This window comes from Penicillium arizonense (assembly GCF_001773325.1).
Source record: "Penicillium arizonense strain CBS 141311 chromosome Unknown PENARI_contig037, whole genome shotgun sequence".
Lineage (NCBI taxonomy): Eukaryota > Fungi > Ascomycota > Eurotiomycetes > Eurotiales > Aspergillaceae > Penicillium > Penicillium arizonense.
The window spans coordinates 63,208-88,824 of record NW_019173314.1 but is presented as its reverse complement, the minus strand read 5'-3'; the positions used below and the strand labels follow the sequence as shown (position 1 = coordinate 88,824).

The 25,617-nt window shown below is 51.2% G+C and overlaps 8 protein-coding genes across 8 annotated transcripts; 4 read left to right on the top strand and 4 right to left on the bottom strand.

Moving 5' to 3' along the window:
• Positions 1-155: 155 nt before the first annotated feature.
• On the top strand, positions 156-2,064 carry PENARI_c037G05486 (uncharacterized protein; the record flags this gene model as incomplete). Its single annotated transcript, XM_022636914.1, has 4 exons — positions 156-280; positions 347-499; positions 558-1,019; positions 1,116-2,064. The coding sequence occupies 4 exons, from the start codon at positions 156-158 to the stop codon at positions 2,062-2,064; spliced, it is 1,689 nt and encodes a 562-aa protein (XP_022483229.1).
• A 557-nt stretch (positions 2,065-2,621) lies between these two features.
• PENARI_c037G07030 (uncharacterized protein) lies at positions 2,622-5,718 on the bottom strand (the record flags this gene model as incomplete). Its single annotated transcript, XM_022636928.1, has 6 exons — positions 2,622-3,333; positions 3,386-3,462; positions 3,539-3,568; positions 3,786-3,881; positions 4,371-4,831; positions 5,151-5,718. The coding sequence occupies 6 exons, from the start codon at positions 5,716-5,718 to the stop codon at positions 2,622-2,624; spliced, it is 1,944 nt and encodes a 647-aa protein (XP_022483258.1).
• A 938-nt stretch (positions 5,719-6,656) lies between these two features.
• Positions 6,657-9,751, bottom strand: PENARI_c037G05832 (formin-mediated actin nucleation enhancer; the record flags this gene model as incomplete). Its single annotated transcript, XM_022636916.1, has 2 exons — positions 6,657-9,620; positions 9,686-9,751. 2 exons carry the CDS (start codon positions 9,749-9,751, stop codon positions 6,657-6,659), a joined length of 3,030 nt encoding a protein of 1,009 aa, XP_022483247.1.
• A 1,250-nt stretch (positions 9,752-11,001) lies between these two features.
• PENARI_c037G04359 (putative PAB1 binding protein (Pbp1)) lies at positions 11,002-14,534 on the top strand (the record flags this gene model as incomplete). Its single annotated transcript, XM_022636907.1, has 5 exons — positions 11,002-11,156; positions 11,430-11,619; positions 11,670-11,943; positions 11,997-14,279; positions 14,335-14,534. The coding sequence occupies 5 exons, from the start codon at positions 11,002-11,004 to the stop codon at positions 14,532-14,534; spliced, it is 3,102 nt and encodes a 1,033-aa protein (XP_022483249.1).
• A 2,030-nt stretch (positions 14,535-16,564) lies between these two features.
• On the bottom strand, positions 16,565-17,148 carry PENARI_c037G06536 (uncharacterized protein; the record flags this gene model as incomplete). The annotated part of the gene is made up of 2 exons (XM_022636924.1): positions 16,565-16,569; positions 16,992-17,148. The coding sequence occupies 2 exons, from the start codon at positions 17,146-17,148 to the stop codon at positions 16,565-16,567; spliced, it is 162 nt and encodes a 53-aa protein (XP_022483234.1).
• A 947-nt stretch (positions 17,149-18,095) lies between these two features.
• PENARI_c037G09105 (COPI-interacting protein CEX1) lies at positions 18,096-20,909 on the top strand (the record flags this gene model as incomplete). The annotated part of the gene is made up of 9 exons (XM_022636937.1): positions 18,096-18,218; positions 18,288-18,425; positions 18,484-18,612; positions 18,670-18,816; positions 18,876-19,249; positions 19,314-19,608; positions 19,656-19,859; positions 19,907-20,079; positions 20,135-20,909. The coding sequence occupies 9 exons, from the start codon at positions 18,096-18,098 to the stop codon at positions 20,907-20,909; spliced, it is 2,358 nt and encodes a 785-aa protein (XP_022483227.1).
• Positions 20,910-21,414: 505 nt separating this feature from the next.
• PENARI_c037G04448 (flavin monoamine oxidase family protein) lies at positions 21,415-22,845 on the bottom strand (the record flags this gene model as incomplete). Its single annotated transcript, XM_022636909.1, has 1 exon — positions 21,415-22,845. One exon carries the CDS (start codon positions 22,843-22,845, stop codon positions 21,415-21,417), a length of 1,431 nt encoding a protein of 476 aa, XP_022483208.1.
• A 1,406-nt stretch (positions 22,846-24,251) lies between these two features.
• Positions 24,252-25,117, top strand: PENARI_c037G05828 (zinc finger MYND domain-containing protein; the record flags this gene model as incomplete). The annotated part of the gene is made up of 4 exons (XM_022636915.1): positions 24,252-24,270; positions 24,331-24,838; positions 24,894-24,981; positions 25,040-25,117. 4 exons carry the CDS (start codon positions 24,252-24,254, stop codon positions 25,115-25,117), a joined length of 693 nt encoding a protein of 230 aa, XP_022483213.1.
• Positions 25,118-25,617: the final 500 nt, after the last annotated feature.

The following is a 25,617-nucleotide window of genomic DNA, read 5'->3' as shown; positions in this document are numbered from 1 at the left end:
ACATTCTCGGAGAAAAAGGCATTTGTAAAATTCGAGAATTATTGCCCCGGTCAGTTCCGGGCGTTTTAACGTATTTATTTTCTTTTTTTCTTTTTCTTCTTTGCTTTTTCCTGTGACAGGTCTGGCACTTGTAACAGTCTTTCACGATTTCCGTTATGGCTGATCAAGATGAGATCCGTGGCAACTCAGTCTATGAGACTGAGCAGCCGGTTGAATCCAAGCCTGCTGATGAAAAGCCCATTGCTGAGCAGGTTCCCAAGCCCACGGGCTTTATGGGCAAGTCAGTAACCCCAATTTTGAGGCTTCCCTTTTCCCCGTGGGCAATAATGAACTAACGATACCCCAGACTCAAGGGACTGATAAACCAAGACGTTCGCGCCGAGATGCCTGCCTACAAGGATATCATCATTCACACCTGGGATGGCCCTGATGACCCTGAGAACCCGTTCAACTGGGGTATGAAGTACAAGTGGTTGTTGACCATCACCGTCTGCTTCATGTACGTCAATCCCACCCTTCCCAATGCAAAAGCAGCCATAACTAATATAGCCACACAGCTCTATCTTGACCGGTCTCCCAGCCGGAACATACGGCTCCGGAAATGACTGGATGGAAAAGGAGTTTAACGTCCAGAACTCACCCTTCCCGAACCTCTACTGGGCTACCACATCCTGGAACATGGGCGCCGCCTTCTGGCCTTTGATCTTCGTGCCTCTCACCGAGTCCTCTGGTCGTATGCCCGGATACTTCGTGGCATATATCATCCTAGTCATCTCGCTCTTCCCATCTGCATTCGCTAAGAACTTCGCGACACTGGTGGTGACGCGGTTCTTCGGTGGTGGTGCTTCCTCCGTCTCGATTAACATTGTCGGAGGAAGTATCAGTGATGTCTGGCTGGGCGAACATGCACGCAGTCTGCCGATGTCTATCTTCGGTTTTACTAGTGTTGTCGGTATTGCGTTGGGTCCTTTTATCGGGTCTGCTATTGTGCAGATTCCGAAGTCTGAGCCGTGGCGTTGGTGAGTTTCTCCTTCTTTTTCTCTGCTTCTATCTATCTATACAGAAAGACAGAAACTCGAGCCCCAAACAAGTAACAACGATCTAACAACATACAGGATCTTCTACATCCAAATCATCTACAACGCAGCCCTAATCCCCGTCTTCTGGCTAATCCTCCGCGAGACCCGGCCGGACGTAATCCTCAAAAAGCGCGCGCGCAAGATCCGCAAAGAAACAGGCAAACCCGTCTACGCCGCTGCTGAAATCGACGCCCCGAGCAAATTCAAACTCCTCCAAATCTCCTTCCAACGTCCAACCCGCATGCTCACCACAGAGCCCGTGGTAATCTTCTTTACGCTGTGGATCAGTTTCGCCTGGGGAATCCTCTACCTATTCTTCAGCAGCGTAGTGCAAACTTACAGCACAAACTACAACTGGAGCACACTAGCAACAGGACTCGTCCAGCTAGCCATTTCAGTCGGCGCAATTATCGGAACAATCATCAACCCGCTGCAGGATTGGTTCTATTTCCGCTCGTCTAGACGCAACACCGAGAAACCGGGTCGTCCGATTCCAGAGGCTCGACTTTATACCGCTATCCCTGGAAGTTTACTCTTCGCAGCGGGCTTATTCTGGTACGGATGGGCCAGCCAGCCTGATGTCCACTGGATCGTCCCAACGATCGGTATCACGGCAGCTGGAGTTGGCATTTATTCGATCTACATGGCTGTGGTGAACTACCTGACAGATGCGTATGAGCGGTACGCGGCGAGTGCGTTGTCTGCTGCTTCGCTAGGCCGGAATTCGTTTGGTGCGTTTTTGCCGTTGGCTTCGCCGCAGCTTTTTAGTAATCTTGGGTTTGGCTGGGCGGGGACTTTGCTAGGCTTTATTGGGGTTGCGTTGTCTGTTGTTCCTGTTGTGCTTGTTATGAAGGGCCCGCAGATTCGGGCGAGGAGTACGTTTATGCGTGAGGCTATGTGGGAGCCTGAGGAGAAGGTTGAGGTGGATGATTCTGGGAAGGGGGATGGGCCGTCTGCTGAGAATAAGGAGGGCGTTATGGTTTAAGTAGGATGTGAGGTTTGGATATGTCTGGTGTATGCCTCGTGTGTACTGTACACTATTTTGTTGGTTTAACGGGCAGTATAATTATATCTGCGTTTTCTTGCTTTATTTCCTTTTCGTTGTAGACCTTGCTCTTATTATCTAAAAGGCGGCGTTTCGACCGGGAGCGAATGTAATTTTGATACATCGGGTTACTTGACGTGATGATTTCACAGCAGACGAACTGCTACTCAATCACTATCTTTGGGTATCAGAGTAAGGGAAAAAAAAAAAAAAGGAAATCTTTGTTTTCTATGTCTATCTAGCAACCATGTTTATATATCAAGACAAGGAGCAAAGAGAGACAAGAAAACTAATCAAAACGTCCTTCACATGCACATGTTATATCAAATCTGAACCCGAGGTGAAAAGACTATTCGAAAAGGGTATCGGGGCAAAGGGGTCAGGGTCAGGGTGAGGGGACAGGGGATGGTCCAAGAGGCAGGCAACAAATTGAATTTTGCTTTTGGAAAACTCCTTCAACGTTCAACCGCAAACACGATCACATTGAATGAGCGCATTTACTCGCCACGCATGCCACGGAAGAAGTCCATGACACCGGTGAAGACGACGAGCAGGATACCACCACCGGGACCGAGACGGAGAACCTTAGGAGTGAAGCCCTTGTACAGGGCGGAGAAGCCCTCCTCCTTCATGACAGTGCCGATGGCAGGCCAGGCCCAGTTGTACTTGGGGGTCTGGCCGGCAACCTTGGAGGTGTTCTGGATACGAGACTTTACAACATCCATGGGGGTGTTGAGGATGGTACCGGTGATACCACCGATGGTACCGGCGATGAGGTCGTTGCGGGTCTGCTGGCTCTTGTTTCCGGGCTCGGCAGCGGGCAGCTGAGCGCGGACCTGGAAGATACAGCCGAAGTAACCGGCGTTCCAGAGGATGTGGCGCCACATTGTCGACTCGAGACCGTTGTACAGGGCAAGGGGGCCTTCCTGGGCGACGATCTTCTTCACGACATCGAACATGCCGTTGTACTTGTGGGCCTGGGCCTTGTCCTGCAGACGGATCTTCACCAGCTCGAAGGGAACAACGACGAAGGCCTCGGTGGCTCCGGCTGTGGCTCCGGTCAGGGTGGCCAAGCCCTGGGTCTGCTTCTCGACACCGAACAGGCCGCGGTAGAAGCTGCCCCAGCTGTCGTTGGCGGCGAACTTCGTCGCACGCTTGGGGGCTTCCATCAGAATTGGGGCGGAGATACCGCGGTATAGGCGGGAGGCACTATTATGACTTATTAGAGAGATCCAACGCTGGTCGCTGGGGTATGACATACCCCTCGTGCTTGACAATCTTGCGGAAGCAATCGAACATGCCATTGTAGTGCTCAGCACCGGCAACAGCAGCCTTGGTCTGGATTTGACTGTAGAGTAAAGTATCAGATTAGCCAACGTCGGAAGACCTGCTTATGCGACCGGTAGCTGCTTACATTCGAGTCTTGACCACGTCCAATGGGTACCTGCAAGTCGCGCATTGTCAATTGAGTCCTTTTCCAATATCATATCACCTGAATCTCCGAGAAATGGCCTACAGAGCCAAGGAAGGGAGCGAAGAAGTTGCATACATGATCAAGATCTGCTCGTGCGGGGACGCATTAGCCACCGGTTTCACTTCATGCGGGATTCCGACACATCAATCGAGAGTCGGAATTGCTTTGCAGCATGGAATAAACATACCTCGGACACACCAGCCACCGCACCGGCGGCGAACTGGTAGACGAAGGGGAGGGGCTTCTGGGGAGCGTCGGACATGATGGGCGGAGGCTCGGAGACCTGTCAGCCGGCATGATAGTTAGTATGGGACGATTAAACGATTGCGAGCGCATTGAATCGAAATCGGAGAAATTGTAATGAAACAGAGCAATCGACTTACCAAAAAGACCTAATAATGATGTGAAGAAAGGAAGTGAGGAGAAGAGAAGGTTGCCGACGTCGGCGAGACTCGGTGATCCGAGAACAGCAACCGGTGCTGCGTTTATCCCGATTACTAATGACCCCATGGGGGAACATTCCACGGGATTTATTGCTGTTTACGGTTGTATGTTGCAGGTACATCTAGCATAACTTCATTTACTCTGTTCATGTTCATGACAATAAAAAACTGCCTACTATACTAACTCCCAGCAGAACCCTCGACATCCCCCGTCCAGTCCCCGCCCCATTAGTAGCCTGCTCCTTCGCAACAGTCGTCGCAGATGCAGTATCAGTCGCAGTACAGCTAGCACCACAGGCAAAGCCTGTAGGACAACATCCCCCACCTACAGTATCTGCACAGCTAAACCAGCCATTGGCACAGCGGTTTCCGCTCCCACTCCCGCCAGAGTTCTCCGTTGCAGTTGTAACTGGTACGACGATCGTCACGCCGTTCGATGTCATAGTTGTAGAGGATGTAGTTGGGCAAGATGTCGTATCGCAGTTGCGGCCTGTCCGGCAGCAACCTCCGTGATAAACGGCGGAACAGGCGTAGAATCCCGTTGGGCAGATGTCGTCGCCGGTAGCTGCACTTGTTGCTGTCGAGAGGCTTGTTGGTCGAGCGGGTGGAGCTAGACTGTCTGTTGTTTCGGTTGCTGTTGTTTGGCTTGATTTCGAAGTTGATGTTGAAGGCGATGTTGGCGAAGAGGTGGAAGATGTTTCAGTGCCCGGCTCTGGACTTGTCGAGTATGTCACTGTCGATACCATAACCGTGGAATGGACAGTCACGGTGATAACTGTGATGTATGCACCTATCCCAGAACCAAATTAGCATCTCTCACCCATGTATATATCATATATTCACCCCCTCGATGGACTAGAAAGAAAAGAAATCAGGTATAAACTTACATCCCCCAGCCACACAATCATACCCGGGAATACAACACCCTCCCCCAAGAGCCGACGCACAAGCCGAATACCCACCCGAACAAGACCCAATCGTCCCCGAACATTTCTTCCAACTAGGACAACACCCAACAGACCCATGTCCCGTATCTGCGACTATCTCACACGTCTCCCCAGATCCGCAACAGCGATCGGATCGACCGATAAATGTACATGCCGATGTACCAGTGGGGCATTTGAAATCCCGCGCTTCGAGACGGGAGAGGGCTTCTGATGCTGAATCCGATGCTGAGTCTGATGCTGAGACCAAAGTCGAGCCTGAAAATGGAGGGAAAGAGGGCTCGAATGGGAATGATTGGGCGATGAATTGGGCAGGTGAGTAGTCGTATTGATATCCATCTCCATCTCCATCCTCATCTTCATCTTCGGGTTTGGATTCTGTAACAAAGTTGCCACTGCTACTCCCAGTACCATTCCAAATCCGATGGTACAAATCCCGCTCAGACAATTCACTCGATGAGTCTCGACTCTCATCCCCAAAATACCAATCCTCAAAGAAGAATTTCTCGCCTTCGTCTGCGCTCATCTTTCGAACACCGCGAGCGGGCCCTGAAGCTAACTTGGACGCGATAGCATGATGCAGGGTAAGATCTGCCGGTGAGGACAGTGTTGTTGTTGTTGTTGTTGATGTACCATTTGCACTAAATCCCGATCCAGGGATCGCTGACGGCTCGACGCTTTGCGCTGGGTTTGATATTGAGAGCCATAATGTTAGGAGTGGGAGTAGATGCATGGCTAGCTGGGTAGCCAGCTGGTTAAATTAGACCGTGGTGATCTAACCTGTGTTGAGGCCAAAGCTGGAGCTGGAGCTAGATTTGCGGAGCTGTAAACCGGTGATCAGTTTGGACGTTGGATGACTGTGTGTTGTACGAAATGAAGCTGAGCACGACAGTGGATGTGATCTAGTCGAGAAAGAAATCTTGTGTCGGGCAGGCTTTGTTTGGATATATTTTGGTTTCGGTACGCGGTGTTGATTGTTGACAAACACAAAACACAAAGTGTTAAAGTGGAGTAACTTATGTATGTGAGTTTGAGATGGAGGACGTTGGTAAATCTGCGGGTTTGAAATCGGTGGGAGGGTTGGGTTGATCTATAAAGAAAGCTGCTCGGTCAATTGCGATGGCTGGGGTTTCGGATCTGTGCAGGCGCTAGTTTGGGCTTGAGCCTCGTGTGCAGCTTTTGTTTACATTGGCTAATCGGGTGTTGACTTAATTCATTATTAGATGGATTATGTGTAAAATAAGGCTGAATGAAGTTGTAAGTTACAAGTAGATCGAGTCCGGTCAAGCCCAAGTACGGAGGACTAAGCTACGTATTACACTACACCACACATACAATAACAAAGCATGTCTCATATCATTCCAAAATCATGGACTAAATGCAGGAAGCCACAGAGCGTGGCAGGGTATCGTCAGTAAATGACATGAGAAATTCAAACTGCAGAGGACCGGCACAGGAAACACGCCAAAAGGTATCGCTAAAATGACATGCGAAATGAGAGCCCCGATGCCATGCCCGATGCAGAAAGAAACAAAAACATAAAGGAAACCGTTGCGGTGTGGTGTGGATTCACCTGAGCACAATATGAAATCGCTGAAGGTAAGGAATGACGACGGATGACAGGCAGGACTGTCGGCAATCGGAGATGAGTGAGAGAATGAGTGAGTGTGCCTAGACCAAGGCAGGCGAAGAGACGGGACTATCCGAGCCCTCTTTCTTTTCCTCGGGCTCGGCGGGCAGTGGCTTTTCATCGTTCGCTGAGTCCTCCTCCTTCGCTGGCTTTGTGGCGTCTTCACCGTCGACTGTCTTCTCGGGTTCACCCGACTCCTGGGCATCACCATCACCACCCGCAATCCCAGCCTCGGCCGCGGCCTCAGTATTCTGCCCAGCCTGAGCAGCGATAGCTTCCGCCTCCAATCTCGCCATCTCGATATTACGTGCCTGCTGCCTCTCCCAAACTTCCTTTCGGATGCGATCATCCTTGGCAGTGCGGAGGCGCTCAGTCTCTTCGAAACCACCACTCTTCTTCAGTTTTCCTTCTTCAACAAAGGCCCCAAGTTCCTTCTGGAACAGGCCAATTCGTCGCGTCTCAAGCTCCTTCGCCCGAGCTTTCTCTGCTCGCTCAATTGCCTCAAGTCGGCTTTCATGGTTGGGCTGCAAGGCACGGACTTCACCTAGAACACCGTCCTTGGCCTTCATTGGGTCGACAGTGGGATCAATCCCAAGAGTCCGAGATGGAGCACGTGCAGCACCGCCGCCGGTGCCGTTGGACATGACTTGCTCCTTGGTAGCTTGCTCGACCAATGCAAAGGTCTGGGTAGCCTTCTCAAGATCGTCTTGCAAATCAGCAGCCAAATCCTCCTGCATGGTAAGCTGGTCTCGTTCTTCGCAAACCAACTGCAACTCCTTCTCCCAAATCTTGGTCCAAATGGGCTTCTCGCGACCCAGGAAGTCTTGCATTTTCTTAATCTCCTTCATGACTGTGCTGATGTCGCGGCTGACACCCTCCAATTGTCTGGGAAGAGGACGGACACCACGGGTAACCACGTCCTTCCGGAGATCCTCAACCAAGTCTTGAAGATCATCGACACGAGCGACCAATCGCTCGGATTCACTTGCGAGTTCCTTCTTGCCGGTGTTGACGCGAGCGCGGCCGGCGTCACCTTCGTATGAGGGGATGGTGACGACTTCGGCAGCAGTCTTGACCTTGCCTGCCTTGGCACGGACAGCGCTCATTGAGCTGTTGATATCTGCCGTAAAGTTAGAGTACGTCTGTCGCAACACAGCCAAATCACGACGCAAGCTTTGTAGTTCTGCGAGCTGACTCCCGCTTCCAGCAACCACTGCGTTCGAGTTAGTTCCAGTGACAGTCGATTTGGAAGTGGCCGGCGGCGCAGCGGCCAGGCGAGCCATTTCTTTGGCGGCCTCGAGCTGACGTTCCGAGACTCGTTGGATGGCGTTTCCTTGACCAGAGAGCGCTTCTTTGACTCCTTCCACGAGAAGACGCACGCTTCCAAGGCCGTCGTCGAAGTGCTTCTTCACCTCATCTAGGTTGTCCACATTCAGAACCAAGACCGACCGGTCCTTCACATCAGTGAGATCCTCCAATTCATGACGAATACCTGAAATTGGGTCTTGAATGTAGATTTCAGGGAGGTCCACACCGTTGTCGTGGGTGTTCCAGGCGAATTTCTCGATGAACGCAAGTTGTAGGCGTCCAATTGTAAGTTCTGCAATACCATCCGGAAGGACATACTTCTTGATTTTGCTCTTGTATTGCAGGAACAATGTCAGCTCTTTACCGGGTGAAGGCTGTTCGGTGGAGAATTGAGCAGCCGAAGGAGGTGTCGCAATCTGGGACGGTCCAAAGATGTCACCCTTGGGAGTCTGCGGTGCCGGCTTCGCTGGCTCAAAGGCTTCCTCGAGCGACTTCTCTTGGGGCTGGGGAACGATCGGAGGAGGAACAATAGCGGACTCTCCAGAGTCGTGCTTGCTGCCAGAATCATCCTTTTCAGGTGCCTCAGGGGGCGCACTACCGACGGCTGGCTCTGTAGCCTTCTCCGTAGATGGCGGTGTTGGTTCTTCCTTCACCACATCCGGGATTTTTGCAGGGGTCTGAGCCTGTGCGCCCTTGGCGGTTTCCTGGAGACGGTTGTTGGACCGTTGTCTTGTGTGAGTGTAAGAGCCCCGCAGGCGGACTGCATTTAGCGATTCGCGGACATCGCGGCCCCGGTTGGGGATAGGTGAATTTTGGGTAGGGAGGACGGGAACTCCGTTGGTAGAGGTGCCCAAGTGTTTCTGGATCTGGTAAGCGGAAAATCGACGAGATGCACGTCTTTCGAGCTCGCCGCTTCGCTGCAATGCTCCCAGTGCATCATCCTCTTTTGGTGGTGGTGGGGGTGGAGGCGCAGGGAATCCAGTCGGGGTTGTGTAGGTAGGGGGGTTTGTATTGGCTGGCCGAGGGGTTGTGTCACCCTCCATAGGGGAGGGTTGAGAGAGCATTTGCTGCGCCTCTCGCCGAGAGGTCTCTCTTTCGGTGTAGCTGCTGCTCCGTGTGTCACTTGCCGAAGGTGCCGAAGAAGTTCGATTGATGGCCGGTTGGTCCTCCAGAGAGCCACCACTGCCAAACCGTCGGTTGGATCGTTTAGGAGACTGGGCGGTCGATGGCATCATAGAGGCTGCGGCCTCATCATACAGCTGGCCGATGGCCTGTCCGCTAGCGATGCTTCCCGCACTGGCTTGCCGCCCTGTCGAAGGCCTACCATCATCGCGTTGCTGCCGTGAGCGTAACCGAGCCTGCTTCTTCTTCAGTCCGTGAAGCAAGTTGATTATGATATCACGAATCCGGGGGAGATATCGATCGAGGCTTTGTGCGGAGGCATCTTGGCTGAGAGTGTCTTCGAGAATGGTCCGGAGGAGGTCAGGAACAGGGCCCAGGTCGGAGGTGTCGACGCCGATGGCACTGAAGGCCCGACAGGCCAGGTTGAACTCATAACCCAATCGCACATACACGTCCGACACATCATTTTCCGAGGCCTGCTTGCGGGACCATTGTGTCAGGGTTTCAAGGAGTTGTTTTGTCGCAACTAAGAGGTGTGTCACGCTCTTTTCGATTTGAGAGATTTGTTTATCGGGCTGTGTGGGATAAACCGCTCGTTAGCCAGAGTGCAAGTAATTGAGTGGGTGTCAAAAGTACATACCGGGTTCTTGCTTGACTGAGACCGAGATGAGGCGGAGGAACTGCGACCAGATTGTTGCGAAGACATGGATGCGGATCCAGACACCGAGGGTCGGTGGGGAGAAGTCTGTTGATCCGGCTCTCCAGGATAGGGGAGACTCGATGAAGACTGCATAGACGCAGAAGGTGGAAAGAGGGAGGAAAGAGTGAAGATGATGCCCAGCCTCCACCTTACCGCGTCTGCAGGTGATTAGCGTTATCACTGTATAGATTACCGTACAATGTAATGTATCAGGGACCAGGTCACCGCGTTGCTTTAGTATTTGACACGAAGTAGAAGGTACTTAGGATAAATTGCAAGGGCATCACATGTGCATCTAGTCCCCCTATATTCCCGATATGCATCTATTGTAGCGAATTACGGCCATACAAAGGCTTAGAAAGTCTCAAGGCGGACTAGTCTGGCATTCGGCAAGACCCGCGTTTATCCACTCTGGAATAGCCAGGGTACAGTCCATTATACCCTACACGAAGTTATAAGGTAGACTACAGCTTTATGGGTTAGGCATATTGTGTCTACGCCTAGCTTAGACTCTGGTGTGAACATATGGTAACGCGTAATATATATTAACAGGAACAAGAGTAATATGAAGATACGAGAAGCTACAAACGACAAAAGTTAACTTACAGAGAATCAACTTCAGCTCACATAACTTATACATGTAGCGAATTGCAGGACAAATGGTCACGTCATGCATTACCGACATGCGGGTTGGTCCCTTTCTATTGGTATTGGTATTTGGAGAAAATGTACGGGGTTGGAGGGACGCACACTGGATCACACAAATAAGTAGAATATGGGAGACAATTACTATCATAGAAGTGTAGGATGTGGAATTATATTATCGTCTTTACTTAATTGCGGGTGAGACATACAACATATGAAATTGTCTACGAACAATGTGTATGTTCTTCACTTAATAGCGGGTGGCATATAGTAAATGTGAAATTGTCTACGAATACGATGCATATTCTTCACTTAATTGCGGGTGGCACATACAAAAATGTGAAGTTGTCTACGAATGACGTTTATGTACTCCAGCAATTGAAGTGGTAACACGGTACCATACCGTACGCGTGACTTGTGACTTCCCCCCAAACAATCTATCACTCCTTCTGCTCTTCCTCCATTCCATTTTTCTGCTCACCTTTTCACTTTTGATACAACCACGCGCTGGTGCTGCTTATTTCCCCCCTCTTTCCCTGTTTGTGCAGGCGGTGTGGCTTCGTGCCTCATCTTCGCGGCTTCCCGTTGCACACCTTAACCCAAGTGAATCCATGGCGTCTGCTCTGAACTCTGCGCCAACGGCGAACGCCTCTGGCAATGCCAACTCTGGCTCTCACTCTGGCCGATCTACCTTGAGACCTTCCAACAGTACTAAGGGGTCTGACAACCGCCGCCAGTCTGGTAGCCCTGTCGATGGTGGTGCACGGTATGTTTAACCCTTCTCCCCACAGCTCGCTTTAGATATACGTCTGCCCCTGTCTCTTGTCTGGAGATGAGATACTGCTCTTGATGGATCATGCTTCACAATGGCCTTGCTCTTGCTTGCTCTTACCCATGCTGTTGGAGCCCTACAACTAGGGTTGCTTCACATCATGTGTCTCAGGGCGCCAATTGAAAGCGTTGGATTCGTTCACAGTGCCGCCATCATTATTAGTCGTGTTGGATGATCATCTGCTAACATATGCATGCTCTGTGACAGACGCTCCAACTCCCACAAGGCCTGGACCCAAGGCACCAACCCTATCACCCAACGATCTTCCCACTCCACATCCAACGGAAACATGGCCCACCGGGGACAGTCTGGCTCTCCACGGCCAAACCAGAAGGAGTCGAACACTCCTGACAGCCATGCCCATGATCGCCTGGTGTTCTTGTTTGCCAGCTTCATTGTAAGCATCTGTCGCATTGCCATGCACAATGCCTTTTCTAACCTGTCTAGGGACTCCAAACCACCATTACTACCAAGGCCGGAGAGAAGTTCAGCGGTATCTTTTCTAACTCGATCCTGGAATCGAATGACTCGTCCTTCACGCTCAAGATGGTCCAGCGCGCTGACCAAGAGGACCAACTCCGAACAAATGGCGTGAGTGACGTCGCGACCCCGTACCTGGGTACCGGCCCCGACCACAACTTGCAGTTTGATATCCGAGAGATTGTGGACATCTCTGTCCCCAACGTTACTACTGCCGAAATCTCGGCCAAGGAGCCCAATGGTATGCGTTGATTATCATGATTCGCACACTTTATAAACTAACCTCGCCTGCAGGTGCTTCTCAGGGATTCAGGACCGATAGCGATATCTCTGGAAACCTCGCCATGCGCGAGCGTACATTACAGCGCTGGGAACCCGCCGAGAGCGATGTTCATATGTCCATTGAGACTAGTAACAGCACCGCCGGATGGGATCAGTTCGAGGCAAACGAACGGCTCTTCGGTACTAAGACCAACTACGATGAAAACGTCTATACCACTCGTCTCGACCGCAGCACTCCTACATACACAGCAGAGCTGGAGAGGGCATCTCGTATCGCGGCTGAGATTGAGGGCACCGCTTCGGACAACTCTCATATGCGTGAGGAGCGCGGCCTAGTGGCACCCGCCACTGGCGATCAAGACGAGGAGGACAAGTACAGTGGTGTTCGCCGCGAAGAGAAGGCTTTCCCTCCTCTACTTTCCGGTCAGCCAAACAAATATACCCCCCCTGGACGCCGCCAAGCTGCTCCCCAGCCTCCTACACTTCCCAACGCACCTCCCAAGCAGGCCGCCGCCACTACATCTGCTGCTCCCGTTATGAAGGAGGATGCATCCACAGACCAGCAACCTGAGCCGACCACGTTGCAACCCTCTGCCGAAGTCGAGGCTGGGAGCGCCTCAGCTAAGGCTCTCTCGCCTGCGCCTCCCGCAGCCAAGCGACCTTCTGCCGAAAATGCCACTGCGAATGTGGAGGCAGAGGTTCTAGATCATTTCCGCCAGTTTGCCAACAGCGAGAAGCTCAAGATGCAAGAGCGCCGTCGCAACCAAGCCTCGTACGATCGCACCGTCAAACTCAACGAGCTGATGAAATTCTCGAAGAGCTTCAAGCTTTCCACTCCTGTGCCAAAGGACCTTGTACCAATTCTGGCTAAGGACCGCATGAAGCAAGAGGAAATTATTCAACGGGCCCAGCAAGCTCAGCAACAGGGGGTTGATGACAAGGGTATGCCTAAAATCACTTCCCCTCCCACCGAACCGAAGCCTCCTGCTCGTGGTACTGGGCCTACTGGTGCTGTCCCTCCTGTTGCTCCGGCTGATCGCCAGAACTACCAACGCTCTCGGCAGGCCTACCCTCCCACGGGCCCGCTTGCTGGACCTAACGGTCGTTTCCCCCAGCAACCTATTCAACCGGGGCGTTCAGGTGTTGGTATGCTTGGTCACCGTCTAGCAGACAACCTGCAGCAGCGAAAGGGCGCTGGAATGGCTCCTGTCCCTGCTCCGCTTCCAATTCAGGATGCCCGTGGGCCTCCCACCGGTCCTGCTAGCGACCAGCACAAGATCACCAGCCCTGTCAAGTCGCAGGGACCTGGATCTTCTGCATCCAGCAAGTTCAACGTTCGGGCTATGGAGTTCAAGCCGAACCCTGCGGCGAGCACTTTCACCCCTGGCGGTGCTCCCTCTACCGCTACTGCGAGCCCGCGGCCTTTCTCTCGTAGCCGTTCCGTGTCTCGCACCTCCACTCCCACCGCCTTCTTTGGTCCACGGAAGCTTCAGCCAATCTCGGAGCGACCTTCTCTCAATGACCAGTTCAATCCGATCAAGCGCATGAAGAAGGAGAGTTCAGCACAGGCCGAGAAGCCATACAGTTTCAACGATGGAATTCCTCCTCCGTACAAGACTTTGCCCACCTGGGATACCATGGAGGGTAACGAGGAAAAGACATATGATCAAATGTTCAAGCAACCCATCGTGACAGCTTCGTCTCAGGGACGCTCCGTATCCAACAACCCCAATATCCCCCAGCAGCACCAGATGCCTTTCCACTTCCAGCAAGGAAACCCCGGTCTCCCTGCTTCTGGTGGTCCCAATGGCGGCCACCTCCATCCTCAGGGTCATCACGGGCCCCCTCACGTCGACGACCATCGCATGCACATGTCTGGCTCGAACTCTGGAGTCTTCCCGTCCCCTCGAATGCAACCTGGATACCCTTCTCCCATGGCGCCCCCAGCTCAAGTGGCCTTCGGGCAGCCGATGCCCCCATTTTATGGCACCCCTCAAGGTGGCCAAATGAGACCCTACCAGGGTGGTCCCCAGTTTGTAAACCCACAAGCTCCGATGATGGTGCAGCAGCCGTCCAATGGACCTTTCATGGGAGTTCCACAGGGCATGGGTCCATACAACCAACAGATGCCTATGTACTCTCCCTCTCCTGCCCACGCATACCCTCAGCATGCACCTGCGCCTCAGCCTCATAGCGGATACCCCAGTCCGAGCCGTGGTGCGCCCATGATGATGCACCAGAACTCTCAGTCAGGACAACCCCCGCAGCCGATGATGTATATGCCCGGACACCACAGTGAGTCAGCCCACGGTTCCCGGTCAAGCCGCTCCCGTTTTTAACACCAAATCAGTGCCTCCCAACCGTGGCAATTACCCGCAGCAGCCTCATTTCTCCTCCAGTCCACATCAGTCACATCATTTCCACCCCAACCAGCACCGTACAACCAGTAACGGATTCAACCAAATGCCCCAAATGCCCCCTCAGATGTCTAGCAACACACCAAACTCTGCAGCTTCTCATTCCGCCGAGGCTACGGACGAAGGCAAATGAATTACACGAATCATGAACCCTGTGGGCCGTTCCCCTTTGGATGATGCTCCATCTTATCATCCCCCTCTGCTGTGACCTGCCAGCGCTATGCATTGCTGGTGACCATCATCTCAAATACCCGGTTCCTATTCCAGAGCGCATCTTCATCTGTCATCTGCCGTCACGGCGTCCCCCTTCAGAACGGGTGAAGCCTGCGCCGAAGTTCACGTTATCTCAAGACTTTCCAGGTATGTTGAATTGTTCTCCGGCTTGTGGTACCTAGGTTAACCCTTTATAGACTCGAGAATATCAATCTACTCGTTGCGCCTATCTAACCTATAGATAGCAATCTGGCGATGTACATAGAGGCCCATTCCCCAGGTGACATATGACACCCAGTTCAGTACATCGCCTTATGCCCCTTTCCCCATGGTCCGCAACTTCTCCCCTACTGTGGGTAGTCTCAAGTCTTGAGGATCTTCATTCAGTATCGGGATATCCCGTTTTTCCGGTTTTTCTTAGCACGTTCATTTTTTCCTCTTTTAGTTCTGGTTTGCTTTCTCTTCAATGGAGACGGGGGTTTATTATGGGTTCATGCCATGTAGCTGCTGGCCCTCAGTCTCTAGGAACGGAAGCGAGGTCTGATAGGTGGTGTCTCGGGTCGGAGACTGTGGAGAGTGGATGGAGATGGATGATGGTTATCTGGGGACTAGGTGGCGGTGAGGAGCAGAGCAGTCGGAGGGGATGGTCAGAGACGGGGTGGTCTTGACGACGCCTCTAGCTTCATGAGATGCAATGAAATGGCATATATTATAAATCATTCTGCGTAGACAAGATGTCCACGGGCAGTCACGATACACCAATGTTACAATTTAGACTTAACCATAATAGGGATGGTGTGGAAATAGGATTCGGGTGACTGAACCCGGGAAACCCTATTTCAATGCTTGTATTGTACATCAGGCCAACTAGGTACGACTGTTTTGGTGAATTAGGAACTGCCTAGCGATGGTGGGGGCCAAAGATTGTTGGGCAAAGAGAGGCATTGGTCTTGTCTCCTGTCCGATTCAGTCACTGGGATGTCAAGTGAACTAAATTAAAAAAGATAAACCATTGTCTCGCGATATAGGAACTCTAACTATCACTTCATGGAAAAATAGACACTAGGTAGCTGTATGATCACAAATGAGTCCTAAATATTTACAAATACCAGAATCCCGTTTGTGGTGGCTTACAACCATAGCCATCATAAACCTACCTGTTTCATCCCATACATGTCAGAACGCCAAGATAAGCCGAGGATCTGCCGGTCATATATAAGGAGCTTGGAGAGCCTCATCATGATAAGTGAGCAATTCTTCACCTGTTACATCAAATCCATTAAGACGGCCACCATTCTCCAGACCCCCCTACTGGGCTTGTCACATTATTTACAAACTCCCAAGTGAAACCCCAGTAAGCAATCCCACTGCTGCGGACAATGATGCCTGGGATGCATATTTCATGCCCTCTGATGAAGACCCATATTAACGGTATTATGACCCTGACGATCCTTATGATCATACAACATTGCAATGTCACGATATAGCCATTTCCGTGCAGAAGACCGACCCACCGCAAGCACCCGTTGGAGACCGAATACAGGCTATCCTCCGAGGGCCCCTCAGCGCAGATTTATGGGGCCGATGGGGCCACCGGAGAAGGTGAGGCCTGAGTTGAAGACGAAGAGGAAGGTGCGATTGGGGCGAATCTATCAAAAGACACGGAGCATAAAACCAAGCATGATCTATGGACGAAAGGGGGCCGAGGGAGACGAAGAGAGAGAAGAAGAGGAAGAGAGAGAAAGCTATCTAACTGCCAGGTAGTCCGAACTAGGTAGGCGGCCCCGGGACGCCGAGAGAATCTCTTCATAAATAGCAGTGAAATGAAAATATTGAGGCCCGCAACGTAATATCATTGTCTGTAGTCGAATGGAAATGCAATAGTTGTTCTTCTCAAAGACACAAAATTAAGTCCCAACATGAAAAACCAACCTCGAACCCCATCAAATCTCACCCTGCAACCTAAGGAATGTTAGCTGCCAGTTCCTCGAATGTTCCATGAACTAAGACGCAGGGACATGAGTTTTCCTCAGTATAAATTTGCAAATGATCATCATCCAAGCAACAACAACCAGACCACATCCCATTCACCGCGGTGCTTTACCTCTCACAACCCGTGATCAGCCCTCCAGCCATACACAAGTCCCAGATCAAATCCCAAGAAACCAGGGATCAAGAACCCACGCACCCCCAGCCCACGCCACAACCAGCAGCACCCCCGTCTTCCAGTATCCATCCAACCGCCCCCTCAATTCCCGCACCACTCTTCGTAGCAGATTTTAGTCAAAAAAAGTACGGAAAAGGGGAGCACCCTCGATCCTAGACTTTCAATGGCGATATTCCCTCGATCCTATCCGCCGCAGCCATTGGCTCCTACCGTCCTCACGGAAGCGAAGTGGACACAGGAGCCCCAAATTGCGGCGGACACCGAACCGTTTCTCAGGTCCTGATGACAAGACAATAGGAAACTTGGTGTTGATAGCAGCACGGGTGTTAAGGCCGAGCCGAGTATCAACCAAGCCAAGCCAAGCCATTTTGCAAGACGTACTAAGACGGACTTCAGTGTATATATACACAAGTTCTCACAAGGGTCCACGCCCATACATCGCTTTGTCTCAACGTGGGTTAAGCCATTGAGCTGTGGCCAGGACCGCCCTCATAGAGATATATGTGTTCTGCGTTGAAGAGTGGAGGAAACTATCAAGTTTGGTGTAAAGTGAATGCAGGTCCCGGGGAGAAAGCGCGGATTGCAGAATAAGCACAGCCGGTCTGTAGAGATAGCTGCTCCAGCAGGTGGGGTTGCCTCCTGCTGGAAAGAGATGATGGGTTAAGCGTGCCTGGTTATGGCTCTTGGTATTCGAGCTTAGGACTTGCTCGCGGCGTTTTGGGTTGGAGCTTGCGGAGAGTACCATCGGAAGCTGGGATGAGTCCTTGCAGTTGTTGTGGCGAGGTCTGACCTTTTACCAGAAATTTTCATCATAGGAGAGTGCGGTAGATATCGCGGAGTGGACTTTGTGTGGTACACACGCGTGGAGGAGGGGAAGGAGACTTGCCTGTTGTAGCTTGTAAGTTGGTCGGTCGCGGGTTGGTGGGGGTATAAGTGCTGGGAGTAGTGAGTGTGAGATGATTAGTATTGGGTTTGAGAGATGTGCGGTCAACATTTGACGCGTGGAAAAGGTGAACTGGAGAGAGAACTGAAGCTGTCGGACAAAAGTGTATTTATTTCGGATTGCGGCCTGAGGCAGAAACTATTATCGCGATAAGGCGGGGCTGAAGGAGCCAGTTTGTCTTCACGACTGAGTGCTGAGTGCAGAGTACAGAGTGTGATAACCCTGGCCTGTCTCGAGTTATCTGTTCTTTTTCGACCCTCGACCTCCATACTGGTCACAGAGGCACCTGGCAATTGGCCACCCCTCTCGCGCACTCCGGGCGACCCCAAACAATCCCCGATCCCCGAACTGCCAACACTTACCCCATAGCGATGGATTTCCTCAAATCCGCCGTCGCGTCCGCCATCGCAAAAGGCACCGGGCAACCTTTCTCCCTCGGCGACAGGGTTGACATTGGCGATTCAGTCTGGGCGCTGCACAACGGCACGAAACGGGTACGGCGATTCGCTTGGCTCATGCGGGATGGTTCAATGGCTGACCATTTCGACCTACGTATACTATAGGATGACGGTTCCGCCTGCAGTGTATTCTCTTTTGATATCAACGCGAACAAGTCGCGCCTCCCCCTCGCGAAAAATGCTGTCCGCAAGTTCAGGACGCTACGCCATCCTGGTGTGATCAAGGTCTTGGATACCATTGAGGTACGAGGATGAATTGTCTATACCCCGAGCTTGGGACTGCGATTTTTGGCGACGATAGAGGCTTACGTTTTGGCAGACGGAAACGAACCTGTATATTGTCACCGAACGAATCGTGCCACTCTCCTGGCCAGTGAAACGGAGGAGTTTGAACGAGGAGACAGCCAAGTGGGGATTGTATACTGTCGCGGTAAGATGATTATAGATCCAGTGCTGTGATCTCGCTGACGGGAATTGGGTTGGATAGTCTACACTCAAGTTTATCAACGAGGACGCTTCCTCCGTTCACGGCGCCGTCCGCGCATCATCGGTTTTCACAAGCGAGAGCGGCGAATGGAAGCTAGGAGGATTTGAGATCTTGAGCTCCATGAAGGAGGATGATGCTATTATATACGTCAGTATAGCGTGTTGCTCAGCGGCCTGGTTGGAGCCCCATACTAACCGTACTTATAGACATACGGAAGCATTATGCCCGATGCTGCACGCTTCACTCCCCCAGAGGTTGTTAAAGGGGGTTGGGATACTATTAAGCGCCATCCGCTCGCAGCAGTTGACGCCTATGGCCTGGGAATTTTAATATTCGAGGTTTTCAATGGAAACTTTGCTGGCGGCGACCAAGTTGGCAAGACGACAAATATTCCTCCAAGCATGCAGCAAAGCTATAAGCGGCTTTGTACTGCTAACCCCAAGCTACGACTGAGCCCGGGTCATTTTGTTGAACAGGGAAAGAAGCACGGTGGTTTCTTCCAGACACCATTAATCCGCATGACAGAAGATATCGATAGTTTAGGGCTGAAGACTGATGCTGAACGTGAAGAGTTTGTCAAGTACGCATTCCCCAAAGATCATCCGCATAACTTTGGGGCGACTAACATGAATCTTCAAATACAGTGAGCTTGATGAGCTGTCGGAAGACTTCCCTGAAGACTTCTTTAAAATGAAGGTGCTCCCAGAACTTCTCAAATCCGTCGAGTTTGGGGGTGGCGGTCCCAAGGTCCTGAGTGCCACTTTAAAGATCGGATCCAAGTTGTCGGCAGACGAGTTCAATGCTAAATTGACTCCTGTTGTTGTGCGCCTTTTCGGAAACCCTGACCGAGCTCTGCGAGTCTGTCTTCTAGACAACCTGCCTTCAATGATTGACAACCTCCCTCAGAAGGTCGTCAATGATAAGATCTTCCCTCAAATGGTAGGCCAATTCATCCGCTTAGCTTGAGTACAACTAACATTCTCCAGACTTCGGGTTTCACCGATGTCGCCCCAGTGGTTCGTGAACAGACCGTCAAGGCTGTTCTTACCATTATCAACAAGCTCAATGATCGTATTGTGAATGGAGAACTGTTGAAGTTCCTCGCACGCACGGCTAATGATGAGCAACCTGGCATCCGCACAAATACAACCATTTGTCTTGGACGGATTGCTAAAAACTTAGGACAAAGTGTACGTGTGCCTCTCTGTATTAAGGAGCATGGCTCATACCTCTATAGACTCGCTCCAAGGTTCTTATCGCAGCATTCACAAGAGCTCTCAGGGATCCTTTTGCCCACGCTCGAGTTGCAGGACTGCTGGCTTTATCCGCGACAATCGATGTGTTCACCGAGGATGACTGTGCTGCAAAGATTCTCCCCGCCATTTGCCCTTCACTCCTGGATAAGGAAAAGTGAGCGATACACCTACATTTCCCGTGCGGGTCCTTTGCCCTAACACATGAACAGGTTGATTCGAGACCAAGCAAACAAGACCCTTGACCTATACGTCCAGCGAGTCCGAAAACACGCCAACACAATGACCGACACCGTCATTCCACCCACCGCACCAACAGAAGCGAAACCAGACGTCCGTGTGGCCACACCTAACGAAAGCTCCTGGGCCGGCTGGGCCATCTCATCCTTCACGAACAAAGTTGCAGCTGCTAACGGCGAGATCGAGCCAACGGCCAACGGCAGCAAACCCTCTGACCCAGAAACAGCTCGCTCCGCATCCGTGCCTCGCCCTGCCAAATCCTCACCCTCGACCCAGCTGGATCTGCCAAAACAAGTTCTTCGTCCTACAGCTCAGCCTTTGAACAGATCAATGTCCGACCGCCCGGCCCCACCAGTCCACTCACCCGAACCAGAAGAGGACGGCGACGACGTCTTTGACGCATGGGGAGCAATGGACGACGACGAAGGCGACGAAGACCCATTCACTGCAGCCGTCAGCTCCCCCAAACCCACATCACCCGCTCCATCATCAACAGCAGCCCCCAAGGTCCCATACGACGATGGAGGCGAGCCAGACTTCGCCGGCTGGTTAGCAGCAAAGAACCAAACAAAGGCCAAGAACCCCCTACCGAAGGGTTTGACCAAGGCTGCATCTACCAATACTGTTGCTACAAGATCATCGGCTGCGAGCACAACAAAGCCGCGCACTGTGGTTGCGCCTAAGAAGATCGACACTAAGCCCAAAAACGAAGAGATTGATGATGACTGGGGTGATGCGTGGGACTAAGCCAAGATGCTTTGCTTTTGGTGCTTACGTCTATACCATGTTTGATCCGTGTCTGACCTGTCAATATTCGAACACTTTGTAGGCCTGGTGTCTATTTTGCTTGAATTTGTGTTTGTGATTACTGCAATGGTGTACACATTGGGTAGTCCCTAATAGATTGATGAATAAACTTGTAATCGTCACATTCGCGAGTGGAATACAATAGAAAGATTTCATGTAAGTGGCAGCTTCACTTCGACGGTTCTGGGGGTTGATGCAGTCTCAAACATGATGATCCGGCCCGTGGCGCGCTTCCTGTCGGTACTCGGATTACAGCTAATCATACTGCTCTTTTTACGAAAGGCTCTGGGTCATGGGCTTCTGTTATCTCAGTAGCTGTTGCATATGCCTGACTCGGCTCGGACTACGATCTGCCTGCAGCCACTGAACAGTTGACAGGGGTCCATTAGAACAAGCAACTCCTAGACCACCAAACTAATCTCCCACCACAGTTGATACTCGGAAGCTAGAAGTCTTTCAAGATCTCAGCAGCAGCCCTTTCACCCGAACTAATAGCCCCATCCATATACCCGGGCCAACGAAGCGCCGTCTCCGTCCCAGCAAAATGAATCTTGCCAACAGGAGCACGCAAGTAAGGCCCATACTGAGTTAAAAGACCAGGTGGCCCATAAGCAACAGGACCACCCCGAGAGAACTCCTCCAGATCCCAGCGTTGGACAAGAACTTCGGTCGCCTCTTCGACGCGAGGCCCATAGATATCCGTAAAGCTCTGCACTACCGCTTGCTTCACTTCATCTAGACTGACACTATCCAACCTGCGCATTTCATCTGCCTCGATGAATCCCATGAGCGCGCCAAAAGACCCATCAGATGGGGAATTGTCGTATGCTACACGAATCGCGCCTTTGTCACTCAAGCCTGCTCCGTTCAGACCTTCGCCGCGCCACCATGGTTCTTTAAAAATCGCAATTGCTTTCCCGATTGATCCCATGGGCATGCGTTGCTGAAGCTGGTCTCGTCCCGCTGGGAGTAGAGGATCGAAGGAGATACGGCCAGCCAAGGGTGGAGACATGGCGACAACGACGTGTTTTGCGGAGACTGTCACTGAGTCTGAGGCAACTGTGTATCGGCCATTCTCCAGTTTTACCTTTCGTACGGGTGCTTTCAGGTAGATATTTTTCCATCCAAGTTTCGCAGCCAGTCGTATTGCGAGTAACTGGGAACCTCCATTGATTCGACTATCTTGTGCAGCGTCAGTGACGCCGATGAGTCGGTTGATAGTTCCGGGTCCAGTTTCATTTCCTGCGGCGGCTATGTACCAAAGTGCAAAGAGCAGAGAGGGCTCTTTCATCTCGGTTGACAGAATCGCTGGAATGGCATTGTTGATTAGAATCCGTGCATCCGCCGTAGAAAGTCGAGTGTTGACCCATGTTTCAAGGGTTACTGAATCCAAAGATTCGGCGTCTGGGGTATTCCACGGCGCGTTGAGATCTATTTTACTCGCCATTTCATTTATATCATTCATGAAAGTCGCAAGTTCAATGAGTGATGCAATATCCACGGGAGGGATACCACCAAGAGTATCTTGATAGTGGATCAAGCTCCCATTTCGGTAGAATGTTGAGTTCCCAGCTGTATATGCCTTGTAGGTTGACAGAGAAAGCTCTTTTGCGAGGGCTAGTACGTGGTCTTGTGTTGGGCCGACGTATTCGGCGCCAAGCTCTTCTGCATGTCCACCGGGAAGATTAGCGTTCAATACACGGCCACCGACCCGATCTCGTGCTTCCAATATAGCAAAGGATTTGCCCGCTGCTGCTAGATATTTGGCTGTAGAAAGACCGGACAGCCCTCCGCCGATGATGGCGACGTCGACTTTGGTAGCCGAGTATGCATAGAATGCATGGAATGCAATGACCGCTATGAGATATTTATGCATCTTAACTAGACTCTGGATTCCAGGGGGATTTAGCTGAGAATCTGTTTGACCTAGGAGTGGGAGGAGAGTAGACTCCACAACACAAGAGCATACTTACTTTATTTTTGTCAATCCTGTAAGCGCGTTGAGTAATTGAGCCAAAGAGACAAATATGCGATTCTCTCTGCCCGGGGACTTCGGGGAAGAGGATAAAACATACTGCACCGGTGAATTTATGTTTCTCGGCTCATTACTACCCAACAACAAAGAAACACGGCCAATGTACTCGAGTGCGGGGCCTAGAAGCAGTGAATTCTTGGCATCAGCCCATTGTAGCGAATGATGAGACCGAGTCTTTCCATGCGAGATATGTCACATTCTTTTGTCGTATTGAGGATTCGCGCTGTTTCGGGGCTTCTTCTGTCGTCCAGGCAAGGTATCTTCATATCATCAAACGTGACGTTTCGCATCACGGCTGTCAATTTGACCAGCCCTTAGTACATTTATATCCATCATATCGGCGACTTGTTTTCCTTCCAAGCAGGAGAATTGAGCGTATCCAAGGCATCTCCAGGACTCTCGAGTCAGAGTACCACTTTGTCGAAAGCCGAACTTCCAATGCGTATCTTTGTAGATACCAAGCCCATCACGGACCTCAGTGTAGTGTTTGATGTAGTGTAGTCTACATCGGCTGCTTCTTGTAGGAACCAAAATAGGAATCGTAATGAGAGTACACACTCCCTCGTGAGTGGAGAATGACGCTACCAGCCTCGTTAGGGAATTGTGGCATTTACCAACGAGTGACCTCGATTTCAAAGGAGCTTTGCTGTGTATTATTGCCTTCTTGCACTAAAGGAACCACAATTTTTCTCACACAACCGCAAATTGGAGACGTGAATCGAGCAAGGCCCAAAGCCTCCATACCCGGAGAGACCTATGGTCTAATCCTCGGAGTGTCCACTAGGCAGCAAGGCAGCACTCTGATTTCCCATGATGCTGAAAGTTGTTTATAGGTTCATGAACTCAAGTGTTGCGTGTAGTGCGTTGAAGAGTGGCTTTGACAATGTTACCGTGCGGATTCGGACGAGGATATAAGGAAGGCTGAACCAGATGCTTACTTTGTAGTATAGGGTGGTGTGGCACGAAGGTATGCCCTTCTCTTTAAATCACCTTGGCCAAAAGTGAAGTTGCGAGTAGAAAGAAATTTGTTGTTGGCAGTGTAAGTCCCTGCCAAGCGTGTACCGTGTGAAGCACACATCCCACGCTTCTCTTCACTTCCACTCCTCTGTGATTTCGAATTGTGTTCTCAACTTTCTGAGACCTGTGGCTTCTGTCTCAGGCTCCACCTAGCCGCCTTCAATTCTGCTTCATCATCCAAGACATCAACCACGCTTCTCTCTCCATCTCCACGATTCGCATCTGCCACTATGGGTCGCTGGGGATTCCGTAAGTTGACTAGACCTTCCCTCTTCCATGACAGCTTTATGTCTGACATCCTCACTCTAGGCCTTTTTGAAGGCGACAGCGATATTGACATTGCATGTGTCATGCCCGACGGCCTTTGCATCCAGACAGGAAACTGGGAGCACACCCTCGCTTCGATGATTTTCCAAACTGATATGCTCGCACCTGCTCAGGCGCGTGCACGCTATCGCACGGAGGAGTACAAAAATGAGCTTGCCAACGAGATCGTCCCTTATGTGCGTTGGAAGCTCGACACAAAGGGCCTTGGTGACCAGCTCTTTGCCGCCTACCGTGCCGAAGAGACCAAGCCACCTGGTATTAACGGTAACCCTCGCTACATTACAATCATCTTCGGTGCTCTGATGCTACGAGCTGGTGCCAAGATCAAGGCTGAGGATCTGCAGCACTTGCGTGACTTGGTTCCTCAGGTGAACTGCCGTCCCAACTGGGTTCTTTGTGATGACGATTTTCGCACCCCGGGTCGTGCCCAATTCCTTGCTGCGTTGGATCGCTACCAGCCTGGTGTACCAAGCGACTTTCAGGAACCAAGGTAAGATGTCCTCCTGGGTACATCGTCGTATGCAGTTCTCACAGTTGTGCTACAGTTGCTTCCAGTGTGGCAAGGTCGAGCGTGATATTGGCAAAATGCCAATGTTTTGCAAGCGGTGCAAGAATGCTTGGTACTGCAACAAGGTGAGCCTGTTCAAAAATCACTGGTCTTCAATATGCTCACGTTTTTGATCCGTTGTAGGATTGCCAGCGACAGCATTGGCCGGATCACAAAGTCGTTTGTGTTGCTCCCGCAAACCGGCTTACGCTGAACGTCTAATGCTGTTTAAGCAACATCTGAAGGCGGTTGTTCCCAAGCTGCTGCTTCATTGAGCGTTCGTCGTGATCCACTCAAGCCTTCATGATCACATTATTAGTCGACCATACCATTTGTCCAAGGAGAATGAGCATGCTCAGTGGCTTCATCTTTTACATGAATGGCCCCATTTGTTTTTGAACTATCTCGTGGATCCGATACTCAAATTTGTTATTCGCTCAAGCCCGTCGACCTATGTAGCCAGGAAATGACCACAAGGCAATTAGCGTGATCCTAGCATTATCAAAACACATTGTTATTGAATGACAAAATAGTGTTTGGTCCGAATGTGTAGCAAAAATTAACATATATGGCCCGTGATGACTTGCCACTATTATATAGAGTCGCAGACAAGCCTCAACAAACCAAGGCTTGAGAAAATATGGACGTTCTGTTTCTTTGTCTTATGTAGTCACAAATGTACGACCCTTCAACAGCCCGGCCGGGCTAGCTCAATCGGTAGA